At 37.0% G+C, this 25247-nt stretch overlaps 1 protein-coding gene across 1 annotated transcript; it reads left to right on the top strand.

Moving 5' to 3' along the window:
• LOC124787761 (eukaryotic translation initiation factor 4 gamma 2) lies at positions 1-24080 on the top strand. The gene is made up of 17 exons (XM_047254636.1): positions 1-37; positions 144-249; positions 4581-4691; positions 4983-5243; positions 5332-5511; positions 5594-5755; positions 5834-6000; positions 6086-6246; positions 6332-6478; positions 6574-6701; positions 6780-6948; positions 12559-12711; positions 12786-12946; positions 13257-13508; positions 13597-13783; positions 22601-22722; positions 23032-24080. Exons 4-17 carry the CDS (start codon positions 5022-5024, stop codon positions 23095-23097), a joined length of 2277 nt encoding a protein of 758 aa, XP_047110592.1. The 5' UTR covers positions 1-37; positions 144-249; positions 4581-4691; positions 4983-5021; the 3' UTR covers positions 23098-24080.
• Positions 24081-25247: the final 1167 nt, after the last annotated feature.

Raw genomic sequence — 25247 nt, forward strand, 5'->3', positions numbered from 1 at the left:
GAGGACCGGGGGGTGCTTCTCGTGTCTCAGGAGGAAGGTAAGTGTTCTTTCGGATTAAGTAGAGACCCTTCTTCCGTATAATAAGTGATGATACCAGTACTGTACAATCTGTAGACTACTCATAACATTTGTCCTTGTTTCAGGGACGATTCTCGCACCCACTCCGTAAATCGGCGCTGGATCCCTCCTTCAGCTGTAAGACGAGATGCATTCACCTCAGAAGGCAATGAAGATTTGGTTTTTCGAAAGGTACAGCCTTTCAGTGACTGCTTTTTATCAGTAGCTGTGGTTCCTTAAATGAAGTGTACACATTAACATGTAGTTGTGCTTTTATATTTTTCAGATGTTAGAATGTAAATTAGGTGTTGAAGTAATTGGTAATGGTTATACTTGTGAATTTCACGTTGTCTTTTGTAGGTGGCCACTTAACTATTTTTCCTATTAATATTTAATGATATACAAACAAATGTCTTAATTTTTTTTCTTTGACAGAATCAAGTCAGTGTTACTAGGGTGTAGCTTTTAAGTTTGTTTATAAATAATGTTGCCTATTGTGTATTAGACGCTTTCACTTCTAATTTATTCTGTGGTGTTCTATGGTTTTGTGTAATTTTAGTTTTTCTGGCAACCTCTGAAAGTTTTATGTATGTCTGTGCATAAGTCTGATTTTTTTTTTTTTTGTGTGTGTGTGTGTGTGTGTGTGTGTGTGTGTGTGTGTGTGTGTGTCCGTCCTGCTTGATGTCCTTTGTTACTAATGAATTAAACATATGTTGCTAGTTTCAAGATTTTTTATTTTGTTTTTATATTAGAATAAGTTACTTGTTTTTTGAGATTGAATTTTTAACAAAGTATTTCTTATAGTTGTTTTCGGTGTACTCTGGTTTTTGTGTCAACTAATTTCCTATGTGTGCCCATTGGCTTTATTTGTGAGGAAGACTAATCAAATCACTGTCTGGCCATGCAGATTTAGGTTTTGTGCAATTTCCCTTAATCACTGCAAACAATTTCATTGAAAGGGAAGGCCAATTTATCTTTCCATAATCAGAGCTGCTCCTTCTAATGGCCTCAATGTTAACTGGACTTATATTCTTCTCCATTGGTTCGCCAAGTTGTGAGGAAGGTTAAATTGCAGTGACAGTGTAGTGAAATGAAATTCAGTAAATTTTTAGGTAAGGAAGGTAGTGTAGTGTAGTGTAGAAGAGTAAGGGCATACTTGGGTGTAAGAGTGGAAACCACTGAAGGTGCTTGAAATGCTTAGGTGAAACACACAAGCACATATATTCTCCATTATTTTAGATTGATTAATATTATTGTTGAAACATGTTAAGTCACTCTGGAGCATTCAATCTGTGCTTTCAAGCAAAGGAGATTTGCACACACTGACATTTAAGCCATGAAAACTGTTGTAGATTTTATACGTATGTTTTTAACAGTGAGCAATTAGCATCATTTCAGCCACAGTAAGAAACTGTAAGTAAAGAATGTTAAGACTTGGTTGGAGTAGGAAGCCACTGAGAGAAAATGTAACGAACTAAAGTGAGAGGCCCAGACTGAAGTGAGTAGGGTCATTCCATGCCAAGTGGTCTAGAGGCTCCCACATGACCCTCATGGATTTTTATGAAATTTTGTATGAACATTCACACACGTTCTCAATGAACACTGGTAAAGTTTGTTTCAGAAATTCAATACTTCTGGAGACAGTCACTTGTTTAAGACCATAGCACAGCTTTCTATAGTGCGTCATTGAATTTTCAGCAACTTTGAGATGAGATATCTCTAAGTATTTGCGTGAAAGAAACAAAACTTGGCCATCTTATACAACTTTTAGAGCTCTATAAAGTAAAATATTAAGGAAAGGATTTCTGAGCAATTTTCATATAGATAATTTGAAGCGAAGTTGGGCAAAAAAATAGCTGTTTAAAAAAAATGCGAACTTTAGTTTTTTATATCTCCAAAAGTAATTGTGGGATGTACATGAAACTTTGCACACCATAACTCACCAACACAAGGTCTTCGAATATAAAATTTCATTCTCCTATTGCTTTCCATTATTTCACAAATCTAGGGTGAAGTTGACGATTTTTCAAAAAGTGCTAAAAATGGGTATTTTTAGTCAAATTTTTCAAAAGTGTTTTCTCCAAATTCTTCTAAACTATGGTCATTAGAAAGAGCATATTCTAAACTATCTTGAAAAGTGAATTTGGTTTTGCAATGCAAGCATATAAGGCCCTAAAAAGTAGCATCATCAAAGAGGCACACTGGAAGTTTGAACACACTTTTCTGGCACTCAAATTATACATGAAATCTTTTATTTTGCCTTATACACGTTTATTAACGTCTGGGATAAGTGAAATAAGAAGTTCTGATAAATAGGACCTAGCTTAAGTCCGAATAACAAAAGAAGAAAAATAGAAGCAATGTTATTTCTTAATTGTCACCCCCCCCTCTCTCTCTCTCTCTCTCTCTCTCTCTCTCTCTCTCTCTCTCTCTCTCTCTCTCTCACACACACACAAAATTATTATTAAGAATGAATGTAAATCGTAAAATTTATTTGCATAATCATCTAATTATTTGTTGCCTGTTTAATGAACACCACCAGCTTACTGATGGAAAAGAAGTGTATAAATGCGTTGCTATGGTCCATGGTGGCTTAACCACTGCTAGTTTCATTTCACCTGAGAAAACCATCATTCCCATTGCCATAGGGGCCACGCCCGATAGCTTAGCAACAACAGCCATGGGTGATTTTTTTTTACCACCGGATCCCAAGCATGATAAGGGTTTCTTTACACAGGTTCCCAAGCCTGATAGTAAAATTAAGTGCCCTGTGTAAAATTAGAAGGCACTCTTGGGTTCCTTAGATTGTTTCCTCTAACCTATTTCAATTTTTGGTATGCTACATTAATTTTTCGATGAATATCAAGAGGAATGGTGTATTGCCGGCCAGACGAATTTACTGATGGAGCTGGAATATCTCCATATAATTTTCACATATATCAGCTCCGCTAAGCATAAGCTTAACATTTTGGTGACTTGCACAGATGCTAACTGCATGCATTCCAACTGATCCTACTGTTACACACCATTTGGGTCTAAGTTCACAAAACTTTGAGAATCCCATTTCTGGACCATTTATATTCTTATAGATAACGTACATTTCCCATAAATTGCAGAGTAACAATCTTTTCTGCATGTATGTCTTTCTGATTAAAAGTCTAACTGAACACTTTTTGAAAAATTTGACTAAAAATACCCATTTTTAGCACTTTTTGAAAAATCGTCAACTTCACCCTAGATTTGTGAAATAATGGAAAGCAATAGGAGAATGAAATTTTATATTCGAAGACCTTGTGTTGGTGAGTTATGGTGTGCAAAGTTTCATGTACATCCCACAATTACTTTTGGAGATATAAAAAACTAAAGTTCGCATTTTTTTTAACAGCTATTTTTTCGCCCAACTTCGCTTCAAATTATCTATATGAAAATTGCTCAGAAATCCTTTCCTTAATATTTTACTTTATAGAGCTCTAAAAGTTGTATAAGATGGCCAAGTTTTGTTTCTTTCATGCAAATACTTAGAGATATCTCATCTCAAAGTTGCTGAAAATTCAATGACGCACTATAGAAAGCTGTGCTATGGTCTTAAACAAGTGACTGTATCTCCGGAAGTATTGAATTTCTGAAACAAACTTTACCAGTGTTCATTGAGAACATGTGTGAATGTTCATACAAAATTTCATCAAAATCCATGATGGTCGTGTGGGAACATTTCTCAATATTAGACCACTTGGCACAGAATGGCCCAGTAGGAACATGGGGAAATGTAGGTTCAGTAGAGGGACTAAAATAAATTGAAGCCACGAGGATTGTGAGAACAAAGGGTACGTTGGAGGGAGAAGGCATCTCACCTATGCAGTAGCAGTTGTTGGTAAATTTCCACTAAACACGAGCAAGGGACACCCCTAACTGTCCCTTCTGCTGTTTAATTAACCCTAGAACAGCTACACCACATACTCGGGCAGGTCTGTTAAATTGAAGTGAGGAACTACTCCATAATTTTTCCAACCCTTCCAAAAATTTGTCGCTCACTCATATATACACAACAAGAGTATTTAGGCCCTGAAGATGGCTATTGCATAATCGAAACTGGTAATCTCATTCAAAAACTTTCCAAAAAGATAGTAATAAAAACGTGTAAAGTGTGTATGTTTGCTCTCAAGTTGGTCATTTTGTCATATAAATTTTTTCATAATTACAACCCATATCTGTGTGAAAAGACCAAAGTGCAAGAACTGCCCCACACATCCATTAAAGACATTTTATTCCAATCCTGTCAGTATTTTACCCTTGACTGACAAAAGGCCACTTGCAAAAGTACTGTCATTTAACATTTTTGTTGGAACTTGCTTTCATGTTCTTGTCTGCCTGGTATATACTAGGTATTTGCTTAAATTCACCGCTGTAGATTATTTATCCAGACGCGAAGATTGAAGATAAATTGTTTAAAATTCGAATTGTTCACAGTTCAGGTAATAGAGGAAACCCATGCTGTTGCAGATGCTGATAGTTTAATTTTTCAGGTGCGGGGGATCCTCAATAAACTTACCCCAGAAAAATTCCAGAAGCTGAGTGATGACCTGCTCCGTACAGACCTCAAATCCCCAAAGATTCTTACAGGAGTTATATTACTGGTATGTTATGTTATTTTGAGTACTGTGCTCTTAATTTCTGAATTGTGAAATTGAATTGATAGTATTAGTAACAGGTACTTCTGTAGACAATTTGATTGCTTTTGTCAATATTTTTGAGCTATGCTTATCAGTATCACTTGACACTCACTTTCCAGTATTGAAAAGTGTCGATTGCATTTGTGTAGTATTGCTTGAAGGATGTTTATTTGAATGACACTAAAATTTGCATAGAAGTGTGTTATCCATATAATGCTGTTTGATACTGAAGTTTCTTCATAATTTTTCATGCAGATATTCGAAAAGGCACTAGATGAGCCGAAGTACAGTTCTATGTATGCACTGTTGTGCAAGAAATTATCAGAGGAAGCACCAAATCTTGAACCACCACCTGGGCCTTGTACATTCCGTCGGCTGCTGCTCAGCAAGTGTCGCGCTGAATTTGAAAACCGATCAAGAGCAACTGAAGAATTTGAAGGGCACAATGGACCGTTGGGGGCAGAAGAGGAGGAAAGGCGGCAGTTCGCAAAACGCAAAATGCTTGGTAACATTAAGGTAGGTTGATTTGACATGGGTCAAATCTTAAATGAGAAAGTTTAAGCTTAAATGTTTGATTTTTCCCTTTCTGTTTCCTGTTAAATAGTTCATTGGAGAACTGGGAAAATTGGAAATCCTTGCAGAAAGTATCTTGCATCAGTGTATTCAATCCTTATTACACGAAAAGAGTCGTGGTGGCTCATCGAAAGACCTGGCGGAGGATTTGGAGTGCCTCTGTCAGATAATGAAGACTTGTGGGCGCATCTTGGACACTGAAAGGGCCCAGGTAAGGCAAATTCTGAACTTCCATCCAGAACAGGAAGCAGTGGCTGTTTCCCCAAATATGAATGTGTATCATTATTTTGCAGATGCTGATGAATCAATACTTTGAACGAATGGCACTTCATGCAGATAACAAGGATCTGCCAATGAGAATCCGCTTCATGCTTCAAGATGTGATAGAACTCAGACAAAACAACTGGATTCCTCGCAAGGCGGCGAGTGTTGAGGGCCCAATGCCTATACATCAGGTAAAAACATTTCTTGTCTGCTGGTTAAGTCTGTGCTCTTGTTACAGGTTTTATAAATACATTTGTCTTCTTTTCCAGATACGAGATGATGATATCAGAGGTGGTCGCCCTGGATTTGGTTCTCACATTGGCGTACCAGGAAGCAGAAGCTCAAGTGATATGTTCTCACGCCCTGCAATGTCTTCATTTCCGTTAAGAGGTCCTCCTCCTCTTGGTGGTATTGGCATGTCACATGACAAGTTCCCGTAAGTAGTGCTAATCTTGCGCAAGATAATTACTATCTGTTCAGAGAAGTTTTGTAAATTGTCAGGATGTCACTTCGTTTTCTAGGTACTCATCAGGAAATGGATTTACCAGTGGTCTTGGTCGTCCGCAACGTCAGCAGCAAAGTTTCTATTCAGGTGGTGGGAATAACAGACAGGATTTTGGACAGAACCATGGGAAACAAAGCAGAAATATGAACAATTCTCATCAGCAAAATTTTAGTAATGGTTTGTATTTTATGAACTAATATTTCATACTGTTGAAATTCTTTAAGTATACCACCTCATTTTTTTAAAATTTTATCTGTATTAGGGGTAAAGGATGTACCACCAAGATTCAAGCGACCTACAATAATTCCGCAGGGACCAGAGAATTTGGATGATGTTTCTTTAAGGCCTCCCTCAAGTTCTATTGTCTACAAGCAGGCAATGGCAAAACCAGCCCTTGGGCTTAATGCTGGTGTGTGATTTAACTATTAACATTTTGTTCTAATGTGTTTATAATTGCAGTGTAAAGGTCAAAGCTTAATCAATTCTGCTCTTCTAAATTGATAGCACGCCAGACAAGTTTAAGGCCAGATTCTTCTCCTGTATTGAAACCAACTCCTCCCTTACTGAAGGAAAATAATATCCTCATCAAACCATCTCCACAAGAAGGCAAAAAAAGCAATAAAAAAGACAAGGTAAGTTGTGGATCAAAACTTAAAGAAATTGTTACTCAAATTGCATTGTCAAAGTCTAACTAGATGACGAATTTTCAGGGCCCAAACAAAGAAGAAGTTTTAAAGAAGATTGAGTCAATTATGAATGATTACCAATCTTCCACAAAATTGGAAGATGCCATAAGTACATATAAGGAACAGAAAGTACCAGAACGTTTTTCACGATATGTCATCCTCAAAATTATGACACACACTTTAGATAAAAATGGTAAGAAGTAAATACATATCTCGACCCACACACCTCTGATTTCTTCCAAATTTTGTGCATTCAGTGACCCAAATAAGAGGCAGAAAACTATCATTTTGCAAAAGTATGTGACTGATGTGAAGAAAGTTACAATTATGGAAAGTTTGGATATTGTGTGATAATTATGTGCATCTGTCTAAATGTAAATTGCTATAATTCAGCTTCTAATCCAGATACAGCATTGAAACTTCTCTGATTGAAGAGCTAATAAGTAAAGCTTTACATTGATATGAAACATAAGGAGTTTGTAAGAATTTTCACATTCAAGGTCATTGACAACCTTTGATCTTGTCTTGGAACACTCCATCTTCATTTTTTAATAGTTGCATTAATCCAATATGCTACTATAAATATGGTAAATAATCAAGATAGCACACCAAAGGTTGTTGTTGTTGTTGTTGCTGTTGCAGTAAGTGGCTATTGCTGTTGCTGTAAGTGGCTATGTGGCTTTTTTCTCCAGAACAGCAAACAGCAGCAGTCACTATTATTCTGACAAATTGGTGAACATTTCTTGCTGTTAACAGCCAGATCATTTTATTCCATGGTGTTTTGTTTAGTCATTGTTGTGTACAAGTGCTGTTAAGTAGTATTAAGTACTAGTTTGTAAAAAATGAATTCCACATCAAAAATGTAGGGTTGCAGTTCATTTAAAGAAAGGCATTCAAGGATACATAACAGTTTAAGGAATTTTCGGGAGTGGATTGTAAACAAGTGTCCTAATGTATTGCTAGGTAGAAAAATTTGCAGCCAATGTAGAAAGGTAGTATCACAGAACTTGTCAATGGGTATTTCCAGAAAAGTAGTTAAATGAAAAGGAAATTGTACAGGTCCTGACACTGTATTCTTTGAATTCTAGATCATAAAAGCACTGTACAGCATTTGTTACATGCAATTGTGCACTTCCAGCACGTTTTAAGTGTCCCCCTATTGTCAAAGTTTGACATGACTGTCAGGTTGATATTGATCAATGGACAAAAAATAAACTATAATGAATTTCATTGACGAAATTATGTGTAATGGTTGGTTAACTATAAGCTGGGTAGTTATAGAAACTATAACTAAATCAACAGTCAATTCCATTGACGTGTTTGCATGGAGTTTACACAGTTCCTACCACACTCCTGTATCATGTTGCGGCAGTCAAGTCTTTAAAATCACTAAAGTAGAATAAAAAGTAAATGAATATCTTGTAATCTGTAATTTTGCAGAGTATTACTCCATCACTGTTCAGAACGAAGTACACAGATTTCACTGGAATATTTCACAGGTTACAATTTGTCTTCTAGTAGATTACTTCAGATATGCAAATGCTGATAAAACACACCATATAATATGTGGAAATATCTGATTGCCATAAGCATGATATTCTCTATGTATGCGTGTGGGTTCTTTCCAGCACAGTTTCATCAGTTTGTCACTTTCCAACTACAAGGGACATTTATTACTTTTCTGGTGGCTGTGCTGCCCAATACAAAAATAGAAAGAATTTCATGAATCTGTCCTACCCTAAGGAAGATGATGTAAAAGCAGAATAGCATGTTTTTGCGACAGCACATGGTAAAGGACCTTGTGGTTGGTTTGAGAGACTGTAAAGAGAGTAGCAACACTTGCCAGCCTCATGCTAGTTCCTAAAAACCATATTTTTTGACACCAAAGCAGCTGTTGTGCAACGTACATCTTCCTTAATGAGCCTTTGACTACACATTGGTTTCCCATCACTATAAAGACTTTAACCATTTCAAGAATATAATGAGAATTGTAAGTACCCATAAGCTTCATTGTGTAGTACGTGTTAACATAACTAGTGAAAAGAAATACTGCTTCTTTAGTGAGCAGAGAAGAGTGAGTCATTTTCTTTGCTATGGGGAGTGAAATGCTGTTAAGTAAAATACATGAATTTTTTGCCTGCCTATATAATTGGTGGATGCATATCTCACAGACTTAATGAAGTACACACCAGGTTCTTGCCTCCATATGGATCACCCCCCCCCCCCCCCTTGAGTTTCCTGCCAAACCAGTCACTTGTATTACCAGAAGATATGACATTCTCAACAAGACTGCATCCAGTGACACCCTCTGGAAGGACACACTTTCCTTGAATCATATCTGATCTGGTGAACATTAACGATCTAATTGAAGACTTGTGAAAGGAGATTTAACCACTTTTTATTGCTTTTTCATTGTTCCTAATACCACTGCAGTAATATAAACTGTGTTTTTACTACATTACTTGAATACTTTTTAATAATGTGTGTTTCATATTTGTGCACTACTTGGTTCTACTGATGCCATGAAAATAAATTTTTGAGTCTAATTCCTTTGGGGGGTCGTCTTGATTTTCACCATATACAGTGAAACCTCTATATAACGTTTTTCAAGGGACCACAAATTCTGAACACTGTATAGAGGAAAACACATAAAGAGGAAGGCTTCCAAATAATAATTACAGGGCATTACTGAAGATTAGGATACCACTAATCAGCTTTGACAAATGGTGCCATAGATGACATTTAAACTTTCACAATACTGTAGTATGATATTCATTTGCAAATGATTAGTTTTTTTGTAATTAAAACATGGGACCCGGTAGGTGGATGGGTGAAAGTAAATGGTGCCAAAAAGATCGCAAGCAGAATGTGCGTCACATGTAACGCGACCAGGTTCTGCCGCTGACATATGAAACACGCTGAGTGCAGGCTTTCCGAGCCGGTGCAAACTGTGGATCCACAGAACGGAAAATGATGCATCTACATCCAGTCGCTTAAATGTTATAAAGAGGTAAATAATTAACCACGGGTCCAAAAATATGAGCATTACATGAAGGAAATTGTAATAGAGGAAACGCAGTAAAGAGGAAAATTTAACATTGTTTGTATGGGTTTTTAGTCGGGACAAAAAAAAAAAAAAACAGATGCAACATAGAGGAAAACATTATATAGAGGAACATTATAAAGAGGTTTCACTGTATATAGTAGCATATTGGAGCACTGCAGTAATTTCTAAAAAATGGGAGTAGGGTCTTTTGAGATATTGAAGGTCAGTGATCTTGAATGTGAAAAGACTTAGAAACCTGCCATGTTGCATATTGGTGTAAAACTCCAATCATTAGCTTTGCAACTATAAAAATTCCATTGCTGTATCTGCATTAGAACCAGAAATATAGTCATTTATTTTGAGATAAGCAGGTAAATTTGTTTTCAGACTTAGCAGACCTAAAACTTCACAATTGTCATATACCTCTGAAAACTGGTAGTTTCCCATCTCTTATCTGGGTTTCTTGGTGTACCTAATATGAAAGAAGCCTGAGATGGTCTTTTGTGTCAAATTAAGGAATCACCCAGTTAGTATTCTTAAATTTGTTTGTACTAGTGTGTTTTGTAGGTGCCTGTGGAACAGTTCTGATACTGACAGCTTTGTATATAATAATACACTCTTAAGACAAAAAACGTACACTTAAAGGAATTGGTCAGATAGGCCAGAAATCAGATATATGTGCAAAGACAGAACAAATCATTACAATTTCAGAAATTTTTGATTTATTCAAGACAGAGCCTCACAAATTCAGCATGTCAGTAATGCATTCATCCACTCCTGGCCCTTATGCAAGCAGTTATTTTGCTTGGCATTGTTTGATAGACTTTTTGGATGTTGTGCCAAATTCTGTCCAATTGGTGTGTTAGTGTCAAAATCATGATCTTGGTGTAGGGTCCTGCCAGTACTGCTTAAAATGTCATGAATTGGGGAGTGATCGGGCAACCTTGCTGGCCAACATAGGGTTTCTCATATAGTAGAAACTCTTGGTGTGTGCAGACGGGCATTATGTTGAAGTGTAGGCCCAAGAGGGCTTGCCATACAGGTCAACAAAATGGTCTGAAGAATATGGTCGACATACTAGCATGCTGTAAGGATGCTGTGGATGGCAAGAAAAGTGGCACACATACTATGACTCCTTGATGTCAGTCAGTGTGGTGGGCAAAAGTCAAGTTGCTATCCCACCGCTGTCTGTGGTGTCTCCAGATATGTCCTCACTGATCATTGGAGCTTCATTTGAAACATGACTACTCACTGAAGACAATTCTATTCCATTAAAGGACATTCCAGGTTGAAGATGTGCTTGTAGATGCCATGGACAGCAGTTGGGTACCAAGCTGTCTGTCTCCTGCTGTATGGCCTGACAATGCAGGAGTGATTGGGGAGCCATTTCATTTCATAGCGGTTCCCCTTTGGTTGTTGTCTGAAGCACACCAATATGTGTACGGTATTCTTCTGTGTGTAGTGGTATGTCAATGATATTCTACATCCTCTGTTACCTTGTATGGCAAGTCATATTGTGCTTGCATGTCAGAAAGATAATGCACATATCAAGAATTTCTCTGTTGTGTTTGTGCCTGTCAAACCCAATGTTGACTAGCAAGATTGCCACATCTCTCCCCAAAGAGAAATGTTTGGACCATTATGGGGCCCTACAACCAGCTTAGGACTCTTTAAGTCAGTTGGACAGAATTTGGCACAATGTCCCTCAAGAGGATATCCAATAACTCTTATTAATCTGTGTGAAACTGAATAACTGCTTGGATCAGCACCAGAGGTGGACCAATGCATTATTGTGTCTTAGTATATATTTCCAGTAATTTAATAGTATTGTTCTAATTTTATACCTTATTTGTGCTAAAACACAAGACATGCTTCATTTTAGTTGTTTATGCTGCTGTGTTAAGTGTACTGCATCTATTCATACATGCTTTATTTGAATGTCCCAAAATCATTGTCACATTTCTTCAGGCATCTGTGTTTGTATGAGGAAACTGGACATACGTAGTTCCAGAGTATACATAGACTGTAATCGTGAACAAATTTAAAACTTTTTTTGTAGATAGTGTTTAGTGCAAATGCATTAGAGATTTTAGTAGTGTGGCAGATTGTAGTTCGAACTCCATGAAATATTAAACAAGCAAGTAAGAATGAAACTGATGATGAACAAATGACACTAAAAATGAGTTTCTCTGTTACCTTGAGCTTATGCTGTCCAATGTGCTATTGCAGAGAAGAAAATTTTTATATTTGTGTACAAATGTATTTGTTACTAGGGTTTCGTTTAATGTCCACCTGTTTTAGTTCTGTAACTATGAATAAATGTAATGGCAAACACTAACAGGGCTAGAGTGTACATTCAGTACCAGGCTCTTCTGTAGGGCACTACTGTTGGCAATATGTCTGTTGTAACCAGTTGGGTGATGAGGTACCCAGTGAGAACCATATCTCATCTTGGTTGTCACATGTGGCTCTTTTTTCCAAATGCGTTGTGATTCGAAGGTGGTGGTTATGGTGGGACCTAAACTCTGCTTATGCTATCTAACTTGTTTATAAAGGAAAGAATATTACGAATGAGCAATGCCAGATTTGTGATTTGTCCTGTTCATTTGACATTGCTCATTGTACAAACAGTTACCAACTGCAGCATGCAACAAATGAGCCAGGTCACCTGTAAGTGCTCTTTTACCCACTTACAGCATACAAAAAGATAATTGCAATATAGGTAAGTCCTTAATACTCATTTCATTTCTGTTCTAGATTCAGATAGGGAACTGGCATCAAATTTAATTATGGCCATGAAGAAAGAGTCTCTCATCACCTCGAATAACTTTATGGATGCATTCCGTGATCTGGTTGTAATAATGGCTGAAAAAGAGCAAGAGATACCGCGTATATATTCATATGTGGCAGGTAAGAGAAATTTTATCAGTTTGGTGGTAATAGTTTATGGTTTCACTGTAGTCATAAAATTCTTAAATTTTTAGGATTTGCTGCAAGTGCTGTGTCTGAAGGACTGCTGACATTAGCAGAGATTTCTGAAGTAACTGAAAATGGTGCACATTACCCTTTGTTCTTGCTTATACTGCAACAACTTCTCAAGACTCAAGATAAATCAAAATTAACTCAGCTATTTAATGAAAGCAAGGTAACTGAGTTTTATCCAATTCAGTAGTTACTCTGTTTTGTAATGATTGGGTAGCCATTTACTGTATATTCTTTCACTCATTAAATATAGTCACTTTATAAGGAAAACACTTGTATCTGCCTAAAAGTCAGCATCCCAATTGTAACTATAAATAAAAATATCGTTGCCAAATAAAAGGTGAAAACCATGAATTTTTCTGAAGAAATGTTAAATAACATATTAAAGACATCATTTCTCTCCCAATATCAGACATTCTTAAGCTCACTGTGCTTGTGTGTTTCCTCCTCATGAATGTTTCCCTGGATTTCAGGTGAATCTCCTCAACATGCTTCCTGAAGTGGATCGCACAAAAGAACGTTTAGCAGATATTCTGGAAGGTCGTGGACTTAGTTTCTTATTTCCCTTACTACGTATTCAGTCTGAACTGTGGAAACAGCTTCAGACAGATCCAAATCCAGGACAGTTTTACAAGTGGATCAAAGAAAATCTTGATCCTTCACACCACACAGATCCTGGATTTATCAATGCTCTCATGACTGTTTTACTGAAATATATCACACAGGTATGAGTTGTCGTTTCATTTAGTTGAGTTACATTGTTTATACGTGCAGTGTTTCTGTTAAAGTAATAAGATTATTATTAATTTGTAGGAGTCAACACTCTCAGAAGGATGTGATCCCAACACCCCTCCAGATAAAACTTTAATTGAGAAGGAGAAGACTTTGTTGGAGAAGTACAAAGCTGTATTGCAAGCATTCCTGCATGAGCATGTAGACCTTCAAGTAACAGCAGTTTACTCCTTACAAGTATTCTGCTATTCACAACAATTTCCAAAAGGTTAGTTTAATTTGATTGCTTTTGATGTGTACCCTCATTAAAAAGCCTTGTGCACAGTATCAAGATTAGTTTTGGGGGGGGGGGGAGGTGTCATGTGTCACTAGTTCGGTGTTTGAGAGACAGATGGTATGAAACTTGGCCAGGAAATGCGAAAGAGTATTATTTCTGGTAGCAGAGTGGAGATTATTGTGCGTGCACATGTATGAATAAATTGAAGATACAATGCAATCTGTAATGGGATTTTAACCCACGTCGACATTGGCAGAAGTCTTGAAGAAACATCTGACAGTAACATTTATTGCATTGGAGGTATTTCTGTGCCATTGTGTACAGGAAGTAGGACACACATCAGAAACAAAGCAATTTGTGAATATCTTGTTGTGAGTGCTGTTCACATAATTTCATGCAGTTTTTAATGCTTTGTGGCTCTAAACATCCCCCTTAAACCAACCAATCCCAAACACCAAAATCTTTTCTTGAGGAGAAGAAACTGTATATATTTTACATTACAAATATTACATACAACACTTTGAGTGAGAACAGTACATCAGTGTTAACACAATTATCAGACATGGTTGTATAGTGAAATCACTGACTAAAATGAAGTTAAGAGATATTGCACTAAATCTGTTTAGTGAAGAGTATTTTTTCCATTAAAGTCTCTTGCCACCAGTGGTGTACAGCTGTAGATCCCATCAATGCAATGACTGAAAGGTAAAACTCTTTGACCAACATGAATCTGCTGTCCTTCTACATCTACATCTACATTGATACTCCGCAAGCCACCCAACGGTGTGTGGCGGAGGGCACTTTACGTGCCACTGTCATTACCTCCCTTTCCTGTTCCAGTCGCGTATGGTTCGCGGGAAGAACGACTGTCTGAAAGCCTCCGTGCGCGCTCTAATCTCTCTAATTTTACATTCGTGATCTCCTCGGGAAGTATAAGTAGGGCGAAGCAATATATTCGATACCTCATCCAGAAACGCACCCTCTCGAAACCTGGCGAGCAAGCTACACCGCGATGCAGAGCGCCTCTCTTGCAGAGTCTGCCACTTGAGTTTATTAAACATCTCCGTAACGCTATCACGGTTACCAAATAACCCAGTGACGAAACGCGCCGCTCTTCTTTGGATCTTCTCTATCTCCTCCGTCAACCCGACCTGGTACGGATCCCACACTGATGAGCAATACTCAAGTATAGGTCGAACGAGTGTTTTGTAAGCCACCTCCTTTGTTGATGGACTACATTTTCTAAGCACTCTCCCAATGAATCTCAACCTGGTACCCGCCTTACCAACAATTAGTTTTATATGATCATTCCACTTCAAATCGTTCCGTACGCATACTCCCAGATATTTTACAGAAGTAACTGCTACCAGTGTTTGTTCCGCTATCATATAATCATACAATAAAGGATCCTTCTTTCTATGTATTCGCAATACATTACATTTGTCTATGTTAAGGGTCAGTTGCCACTCCCTGCACCAAGTGCCTATCCGCTGCAGATCTTCCTGTATTTCGCTACAATTTTCTAATGCAGCAACTTCTCTGTATACTACAGCATCATCCGCGAAAAGCCGCATGGAACTTCCGACACTATCTACTAGGTCATTTATATATATTGTGAAAAGCAATGGTCCCATAACACTCCCCTGTGGCACGCCAGAGGTTACTTTAACGTCTGTAGACGTCTCTCCATTGATAACAACATGCTGTGTTCTGTTTGCTAAAAACTCTTCAATCCAGCCACACAGCTGGTCTGATATTCCGTAGGCTCTTACTTTGTTTATCAGGCGACAGTGCGGAACTGTATCGAACGCCTTCCGGAAGTCAAGAAAAATAGCATCTACCTGGGAGCCTGTATCTAATATTTTCTGGGTCTCATGAACAAATAAGGCGAGTTGGGTCTCACACGATCGCTGTTTCCGGAATCCATGTTGATTCCTACATAGTAGATTCTGGGTTTCCAGAAATGACATGATACGCGAGCAAAAAACATGTTCTAAAATTCTACAAGAGATCGACGTAAGAGATATAGGTCTATAGTTTTGCGCATCTGCTCGACGACCCTTCTTGAAGACTGGGACTATCTGTGCTCTTTTCCAATCATTTGGAACCCTCCGTTCCTCTAGAGACTTGCGGTACACGGCTGTTAGAAGGGGGGCAAGTTCTTTCGCGTACTCTGTGTAGAATCGAATTGGTATCCCGTCAGGTCCAGTGGACTTTCCTCTATTGAGTGATTCCAGTTGCTTTTCTATTCCTTGGACACTTATTTCGATGTCAGCCATTTTTTTGTTTGTGCGAGGATTTAGAGAAGGAACTGCAGTGCGGTCTTCCTCTGTGAAACAGCTTTGGAAAAAGGTGTTTAGTATTTCAGCTTTACGCGTGTCATCCTCTGTTTCAATGCCATCATCATCCCGTAGTGCCTGGATATGCTGTTTCGAGCCACTTACTGATTTAACGTAAGACCAGAACTTCCTAGGATTTTCTGTCAAGTCGGTACATAGAATTTTACTTTCGAATTCAATGAACGCTTCACGCATAGCCCTCCTTACGCTAACTTTGACATCGTTTAGCTTCTGTTTGTCTGAGAGGTTTTGGCTGCGTTTAAACTTGGAGTGGAGCTCCCTTTGCTTTCGCAGTAGTTTCCTTTCAAAAATCAGGTATGAGAACACAATTCACAGCTACAGTTTACTTCATATACAGTGCTACCACTTTGTACTTCTGTCAGTTTCACACAGCGATTTCAACACCCATCTCGTAAGGGTATTGCGATCCTAAAAGTTGTGAGCATGAAATTACAGCTCTGTGCCATCCTTATTTTTTACATGACTGTTGACGTCATCCACTTTGTGGTAATTTGAGGGAAACAAGATTTTTTTAATCCTTCCATGATATAGCAGAAAGTCCTTTCTCAGAAATCCTGAACAGGAAATCTTCCCTGTCCATAACTTTTTTGGCAGTGGAATCTAAAGGTGTCCCAACTTGCTGTGTTGAACAGTTCCACACACCTACACTCTTGTTACTTCATGAGAGGTAATGAAGTGAAATAATTATCTAAAAATTTTTAATAGCATTTCTAACATTTCAAATTGAGAGATGTAGCAATTTTCATTTGCATGCACCCATATTATATAACTCCTTTTTATTGGCTTGTGGGGTAAGTATTGCTTCAAACGTAATGTCGCTGTCTTATCAATTCATCCTCACTCACGTTCTTTGTTGGTTTATAAGATGATGAATGAAGGAGAGAAAACATAAAAGAGAGGGTATTATATTAAACATAGCCATCCTCTTCTTTCTGTAGCTGCTTGTCATTGTCATTTAGATGTTGGATATCCAGCAACCAAGAAAACTGTTTTTTGTGAGATTGTTGAAGAAATGCATTTTGTCTTGCTGGATCAGAAGACCAGAAGGAGAAGGTGGAACACAATGCAACAGAATTTTTCTTAAATAAAAAAATATGGTGAATATGCTTTTCTATTCAGTATGTCTGTGTTTTCCTTTAAAGCTCACAACTCATTGTGGTTTTGAAAGTGTGTGTGTGTGTGTGTGTGTGTGTGTGTGTGTCAGAATTAATATTTAGAATCTTTGAAAATAATTTCAATTTTTTTCAAAAGCATCAAAGATCAGACTTTTTAATTTGACATCTAATTAGGGCATCCATGGTGTCTTGGTTTTTCTCAAGCAAACAGCTGGCCAGTTTTTTCTTTGTCAGTTTTTTACTTTTAATGTGTTCACTGTCTGGGTAACATAAAGGTTTACACATTTTATCTTCAACTATTCCAGGTCACTAAGATTTTCAAATATACTGCCGAACATTTCTTCAACATGGATATTTGTTATAATGTTTCTATTTTTTCTGCTGCTCATTCTTTCTTCAGCTTTAGGGAAATCTCTGTAAATATTGGGGCCAGCTAAACTCGTGCATGGTGGATTTTCGCCTGGGGCGCTATCCTGTATCGTTCATACTGATCGGTGCAATAGGTTAGTCTCCGTAGTGACATCAGTTTTAGTTCTTTAACTGAATTTCCTGTTCAGTAAGCTTCTGAGACCTGTTGCAGAATAGTCATCTTGCCGATTTTTCGACAATTGTACTGAGAGGTTTTGGATTTCAGTATGGCTCTGTTGTTCAGTTAGCTGTGGTTTAATATTGAGTGGTTTTAACTTTGTATTTAGTGATAGTGTTACTAAAGAATCACCGCAGGACGTATTCAGTTGGAAAGTGAGTTCATAATAGACTATTTTCCTTTGTTAGAAACGAGTGTTAGCTGAAAGTACTAGTGACTTCGCCTACTCTTGTCCGCAAATGGTTTTTGTATTAAATGTCGAAATGCATTTAAAACTTTTAAGTACCAATGCAAAGGAATTTTGTGAGGCCTGATAGAGGAGACATTCCAAAATTTCATGCATTTACGGCTTACGCCCGCATCAATTGGCAACAGTCAGCCAGCGTGTCTCTCAACTGCAATTACATAAAATAAAGCTCTGCTAGCACGCGAGCTGAAGTAGCAAAGTCAGTAAGGCAACGAACTGCCGTTGCAAAGGACGTTGGTTCGTATACAGCCAAATACAAAAATATTTTTTTCGTCGTCGTGTTTGCAACACGCTCAGAGACTGTGTTAATCGTCAAAGATAAGCATTTTTCTGAAATATTCATTGTGATTTACATTTAAGAGTTTGCTTTCTCAGTAACGAGTATCTCCGATTTCGTGACCTCCATATATTCAATAAATGAAGGATGAAATTACTGTGCATGAAACAACTGACAGCGACATTTATACTTCTTCTTGTCACAAATAATTCAACATTTTTTTTTCGAAATACGTAGCGATTTCAAAGAATTTGGTCAGACAAGAATCTAAGAGCGCAACATAAATTACTGTGAATGAAAGTAGCAGCAATCATCTTTATACTCCAGCGTGTCACAGGTATTTATCTGTGATCAAATCGTTAACAGTAGATAGAGATGGAAGGCTACCACAACAATATTTTCGGAATATACAACCATATATGAAACGTTTTGATTCATCAGATGCATGTTATAAACTACAATGAACTCACCACATACTTATGAAAAGACATTTTTAAAAATTTTGCTTTTAAGAACGAAATTGTTGAGGTATCATATAGGGAAGTAGGCAGCTTCATCATTTGGATCTCTAGGAGCGAGCTATAACCACATTCTATGCATCTTCTTATTCTTTGACACTGTCTTAAACGATTTTGTGGATTTATGGAGATGTTACGTCTATGCAACTAATCGAAGGCAGTTTATTCCCATATGCGTTTAGCTTCTTTTATTTGTGAAGCATCATCACGAATAAAGGAAATGAAACACGTATGGCAATAAACAAACTGCGTTCAATTAGTTTCATAGATGTAACGTACCTCCGTGAAGGTTGAAGCAACTTAGGAACGACAGAAAACAGAATAAAAATGACAAATAGATGTATTTATACAGTGTGGTACTACACTCTATTCCTAATTCATATTCCGGAACCTAAAATCCAAAACAAGACGTCGATGTGAATGGGAATAAAATGACATAATGTGACATTTACTGCAGTTTCCAGAACACAGCCAATATTGTCATTATCATGCGTTCATGGAAGCCCATGGTCAGCGAAATTCGAAAAGTATTACATACTCTAACCACACTTTTTGGGTGAAAAATGGCATGCTCGTGTCTGCTGCTAGCTGCTTAGTTTGTGGCACTGCAGTGCACCTGCGCGGATCTGCGCAGATTGCTTTTCATTGGTTGGCATGGGATGGGGAGAACTGACAACAGCATTTCAGTTCCCTAGGACTGTTCGGCATCACTTTTGAAATGCTTGCTAAATAATGTTGGAGCTCTTGTTTCGAAAAAAGACCGTTTGGTCCACTCGCGTACCGAACCGATTGGCAAAATGGCGGAAAGATACAGAATAGGGCCCATGGTGGTGGTAGAAGGGTCTGTTTGTGGCTCACTTTGACCCTCAGTGGCTCCTAGAGCAGGGATTGTACTGTTAGCTTGATCTGTCACAGGATCTGTAATTAAACTTTAATTTCACGAGACTTCTCAGCAGTGTCAATTACACAGAATTACAATGAATAGGAAAGACTTTTCGTTGATTGTCTATGCTTCACAAAATGCTCCATTACATGTGGGAACAATTTCGTATTCTGCAGACTGTTGAAGCTGCAAATTCTAATGTGCCATCTGTATGCATGTGATCCTTGAAAATGACTAGGGAATGCTATTGCTGGAGGAAGAAAAGTACCAGAAGCACCTCTTATGCATGCTGTGGTTACAGGTATAAGATTTTCCCCACTGGTAACCTTGTTCAACTGCTTAATTCCTTTCACAACAAAACTTTTCTTGGAGTCTGTTCTGTTGAGGTACCAATTTCATCCAGATTGAATATCTTTACTCTGTCACTAAAAGCTGAATTAAAATTCAAAATACTCTTCTGATTGCTAAAGAATATTCCAACATTTTTTACATTGAATGCAGCAACTCTTGATGAACTGGAACTTCTACAGTGTTAGGCTGTAGCATGTTTGAATATGTTTCATCAAGTAGCATACCAAAGAATGTTCTTGTTAATCAGGAATGATTTCCTGACAAACATGTTTTGGGCACATGCAAATATGTTTTTCATCTTTCCTTACTCTTAGCATACCTGGAAGGTATTAAAACATAAATTATGTAATTTAAACTGATTTGCTATTTTTTGTAAAATGCTGCCTTTGTTAAAACTCTTGCTCAAAGCACCAATTTGGCAGAAGCCCTCCTATCATCCTCAGTAAAGAGAACAATATCGGTTTCTTCTGCTCTTTGAGGAATCACTGACAGTCTGTAACTGAATGTCCCTGTGTAAGACAGTTTATATTGTGTTCTTATGTGTCTTTACATATCATTTTAGAGGCAAATAACTATCTTTTATTAGTATGTAATGTAATGGGGGTATACAGTAACAGTGTTGCACTGTGCCTCACATTAAATTGTTACACTGTGCCTTCAGGGCAACTATATATAGTTTTGTAAGCTTCGAAAAAACTGCAAAACATCACAAATTCTTCAAAATGCAGAATAATACAGAATAATGACTCAATATTACTCTGAATTACAGCCTTTGTTTGTTACAAACAAGAAGAAAATTATGAACAATAGGATGTTATATAATGGTAAAAATTTACTTATCATACCTCAAAATGACTTTTTTTTCTGCTACACACCACAGCTTAATTCTACTTGCTTGCTCTAAGTGGTGACAAAAAATGATTGTAAAGAAGTCAAACAAAAGGTTGCCAACATAACTTAAAACATAAATCCACATGTTAAACTGTGCCCTGTGTTAAAACTACCTGATGTTCCCCTAATCCTTGGGATCTCTTTATGCCCATTAGTAGATTTATTGCAAGAAATCTCCATATTTAATCTTAATCTATATGCACAACATTTGTTGAGCCATCCATCTTTTTAGTTGCTTATAGATTTGCTTCATATGCTATCACCTGTAAAATCTCTGGCGGGAACAGTGTACAGAAAATGTCTATTAAGCGGTCTCTTTCAGTGTATGTCGTGTATCATGACGAAACTTTGAGCTTTTGTTGATGGAAAATGCTCTCCTATAACTGCATCATCAGCTTTTTTGTTTCCAGTTCCTTTTGTTCACTCTGTTACACAGCTGTATAGCTTCATCTTTGAAAGTATATTAATTTAGAAATGAAGAATTTTGTATTTCATTGTCGAAACACACTATTTGATGTACAATACTCAGTATCACTTGATATTCCATAAAGTGTTTCCATTAACGTTTTGGCTTGTGATTCACTTGCTTTTGCTGTTCAATTAACTTGCTTTGATTTTTCTTCTTGAAAAAATGATCACACTCCAAACCTAAAACAGCAGTTGTCACTAAACTGTCATTGTGGTTGTGTGGTGATATCACTCACAATTTTCTGTTACATCCCATGCATGCAAGAAATGGATCACTCTAAAATATTAATCTACTTTATAATGAACTTTGAAAATGTCAGATCTACTGAAAATGTCAGATCTACACCAACTTGAAAGATAATATAGCTGATATCAAATATATGATCTCATGATCTTGAACTATGGCTAATGTGGGACCACTTTGTGCAGCTAAGTGCTTTTGTTGCCTTCACATGACAATTTGATGTCCAAACCAGCAGTGAGTAGAGTTTCCGGACAGAGGGTAGCACAGTGCAGCAACATGGTGATTTTATGGAGCTGCTAAGTTGCTCTCAAAATGTTGGAGGTACACTATGAAACCATCTTGCATAAAGGGTTGAAGAGTTGCATGCAGTTCTTCAGCACAGCCAGCTGGGTGAAGGTGTTGTATGTTAGAATTTCTGCCTATATCATTTTCCCAAATTATTGTTTCAGTTAGTGTATAATGGTAATATGGATAATGAGCTGTGGAACTGTAGTTCCTTCCTTTCGTTTAAGGGGGATTGTGATGAGTTAGGATGAGGCCGAGCAGGTTAACTTTTTTGCATATGCAATAATGCACTAACTGTAGCTCCATTGGTTTAGTTACTGTTTCTTTACAGTAGTTGTCACTATTCACTATAAATTTCATCTGCTTCAGTTTTGTCGTTTTATGAACAAAAAAGTGTTTCTACGTAATCCCTGTTGAATAGACCCAAGTTCAGCCAACAGATGCTAGTAATTGATACTTAATAGTATCACAACATCTCACAGATTTTCAGTGTTGGTAATGATTGTTGTGATGTGATTGCATGCCAAACTGGTAAACATTACATCTGATGTTTATAGGAAGGTCATTCTAATTTGTCTTACAGGTATGCTTCTGCGTTGGTTTGTGAATCTGTACAATCTGGAAGTGGTTGAGGAAGAAGCTTTCTTGAAATGGAAAGAAGATATCACTGATGCGTATCCAGGGAAGGGTCAAGCTTTGTTCCAGGTATGTCCCACTGAATTTTTTTTCTGCACTAGATTTTTATTTGTGTGTGCATAAAGTGTTCATGTATTTTTATGTTTAATGACAATTTCCAAATCCAGAATATGAGTGAAATAATGTATAGCAAAAAAATTATACATACCAAGTAGAGACAGTGTGGCATTAAAGGTTATCCACAGTATTTTAAGTACATGTATGTGAAAGATTTTCTGAATTTCTATGCATAGAAGAAATGCTTAATTACTGCCTTCCCAACAAGCAGCAACTTGTATGCAGGAAGTATCTTGTTCTCATGTGAATATTGTTTTGCAGGTAAATACTTGGCTGATGTGGCTTGCAGAAGCAGAGTCTGAAGAAGAAGATGAGGGAGACAATTGACAATGGGTTGTAAAAATTATAGCTCCAGTATTAGCCAATTGATGCATGTAAAGTTCGTGAACTCATCCGGCTGGGCTTAAATGAAAGTATTGTGTAACAGTTGCAATATGCTTGATAATCAGATGCATGCATTTAAATGAAAAGAAAGTTAGTAAAGATTAATAAATATTACAGTAATTTGAAGTTGTAATTTTTATTCAGATTGTTTATTTGTGGCTCTTGACAATGCATAGGATACTGTAAAAGGTTTGCATGCAGATGTGTAGGTGGAACGGTGTTTCATCTGTCATTGGAAGGAAATGGTGATGTTAAATCACTGACAGATTAGTATATACTGTGAGAGCTGATTGTAAAAGTGGATTTCAATTTTATACTAGTATACTGTTTAAATACAAATAACCTGTTAACTAATTTTAAATGCATTTCTCTCAGGATTTGTTAACAGGCAAACCATAGTTAATATTGTATTTAACAATGTCACTCAGTTTTTGCTGTTTCCTCGTGAATTGTTCTCATTTTGTACGTTCCTTTTTAAACATTTTTTAATTTTTAGCATCTATTGTAATCATGTATTTGTAACTTAGTGTGCCTTGAACAATTGCCAATTTATTCATGAAAGCTTACTATACATCCTTATTAAATGAGATTGTGGACACATCCACAGGCCTGTAGGTATGCATATTTATTATAATACAAATTGTAGCCCCCATGATACTTGGTTGTAATACTTGTGTGTGTCCAATTAATTTGCTTGAATTTCATATTTATTCTAAATGATCTGTTATCAATCGCATGTGGGATTATGTAGTTGTTGCATATTATGTTCTAGTAAGTCTTAGCCACTGGTTGCAGGATCAGATAAATGGCACTGTTAATTTTTAAAAAGAAATCACCTTTAGCACAATAGCATGGTTGCAGTTTGACTGTGATCAGTGTGTGGCTTTGTGACTTGGTGTAAACTGAAATAAATTCCTTATTTGTAATTTATTGATTTTTAATAACAGGTTTTTCATTCTGTGTGTTTTTATATGTCAGTTGTTTTTTACTGTGAGTGCAAATTTTATTCTATCATGCCCAGTTCCTCTTCTGAATCACAGCCATATGAATTAAAAACATTTAATTTTATGAATTTGAAATTTTAATGCCAGTTGATAATTTTTGGCTGTCCACAATATGGAACAACAATTGTGCACTGTAAAATTGGTCATACAAATGTATTTGTCACATTTTTGTGCTCTCTGTACTGGTTGAAAATGTCATTTCCTCCAGTTTCATTTAGTCTTTGAAAGACATTCCTAGGCAATCAAAACAAAATTCAAATTGCTATGAAGAATTAAAATACCACATTTCATACTAATTTGTGTACTTTTATTTCATGTTTGACCTAATTCCTTCAGAAATGATGTAATGAGTCTTCTTGCACACTGCAGCGATTATTTGCACTAAGATCACTTAAGAGTGCTGTGATTTTACTGATACCAGGAAATTTGTCATTGAAAATAATCAGTCTAATGTAAGGTATAGTGCGTTGCTCCTTCACACTGCAGATGGAATAGTATTTCCAAAATGAATTATTATAAGAGATGGAGAGCTTTAAGGGAATTCGAAAAGTTTGGGGAGTGGTGGGTGAATCTGTGAAGACAACTAGTTTGTTTATTTTTATTTATTTATTTATTTATTTATTTTCTTTTTCTAGATTACATGAGGCTGTCAGCACTATAGTGGCCTAACCCCTCAGCACACTAGTTTGTGGGAATGCCCACTGGAAGATACTGACATTTGCAGAATTGATTTGTTAAGGTAGTGATTCTGGCATATAGCAACGATTGTGGTATGGTGTCCAGTAATCGGCTGTATGTAGAGTTACCCATAATAGTGTTTTTAGACCCTTTTTTGTATGGGTTAGGCCACTATTGTTTCGGCACACATGTCTGTAATACATGAAACATGCGGGATAGAGCGTTATTGCTTTACACACTGTAGTTACAGATAAACATGAGGTGTTAATGTTCATCAGTTACAGGAATGGTGTCACAGATGTCTTTTAAAGTTACGGTAATAACCATGGTACACTAGGGGTACGAATTGCAGCAAGGTCATTAAATCTGTCTTTTTCAACATGCTAATAGCATTTCCATTGGGGTATAGTA

Source organism: Schistocerca piceifrons, chromosome 3 (genome assembly GCF_021461385.2).
Source record: "Schistocerca piceifrons isolate TAMUIC-IGC-003096 chromosome 3, iqSchPice1.1, whole genome shotgun sequence".
Classification (NCBI taxonomy): Eukaryota; Metazoa; Arthropoda; class Insecta; order Orthoptera; family Acrididae; genus Schistocerca; species Schistocerca piceifrons.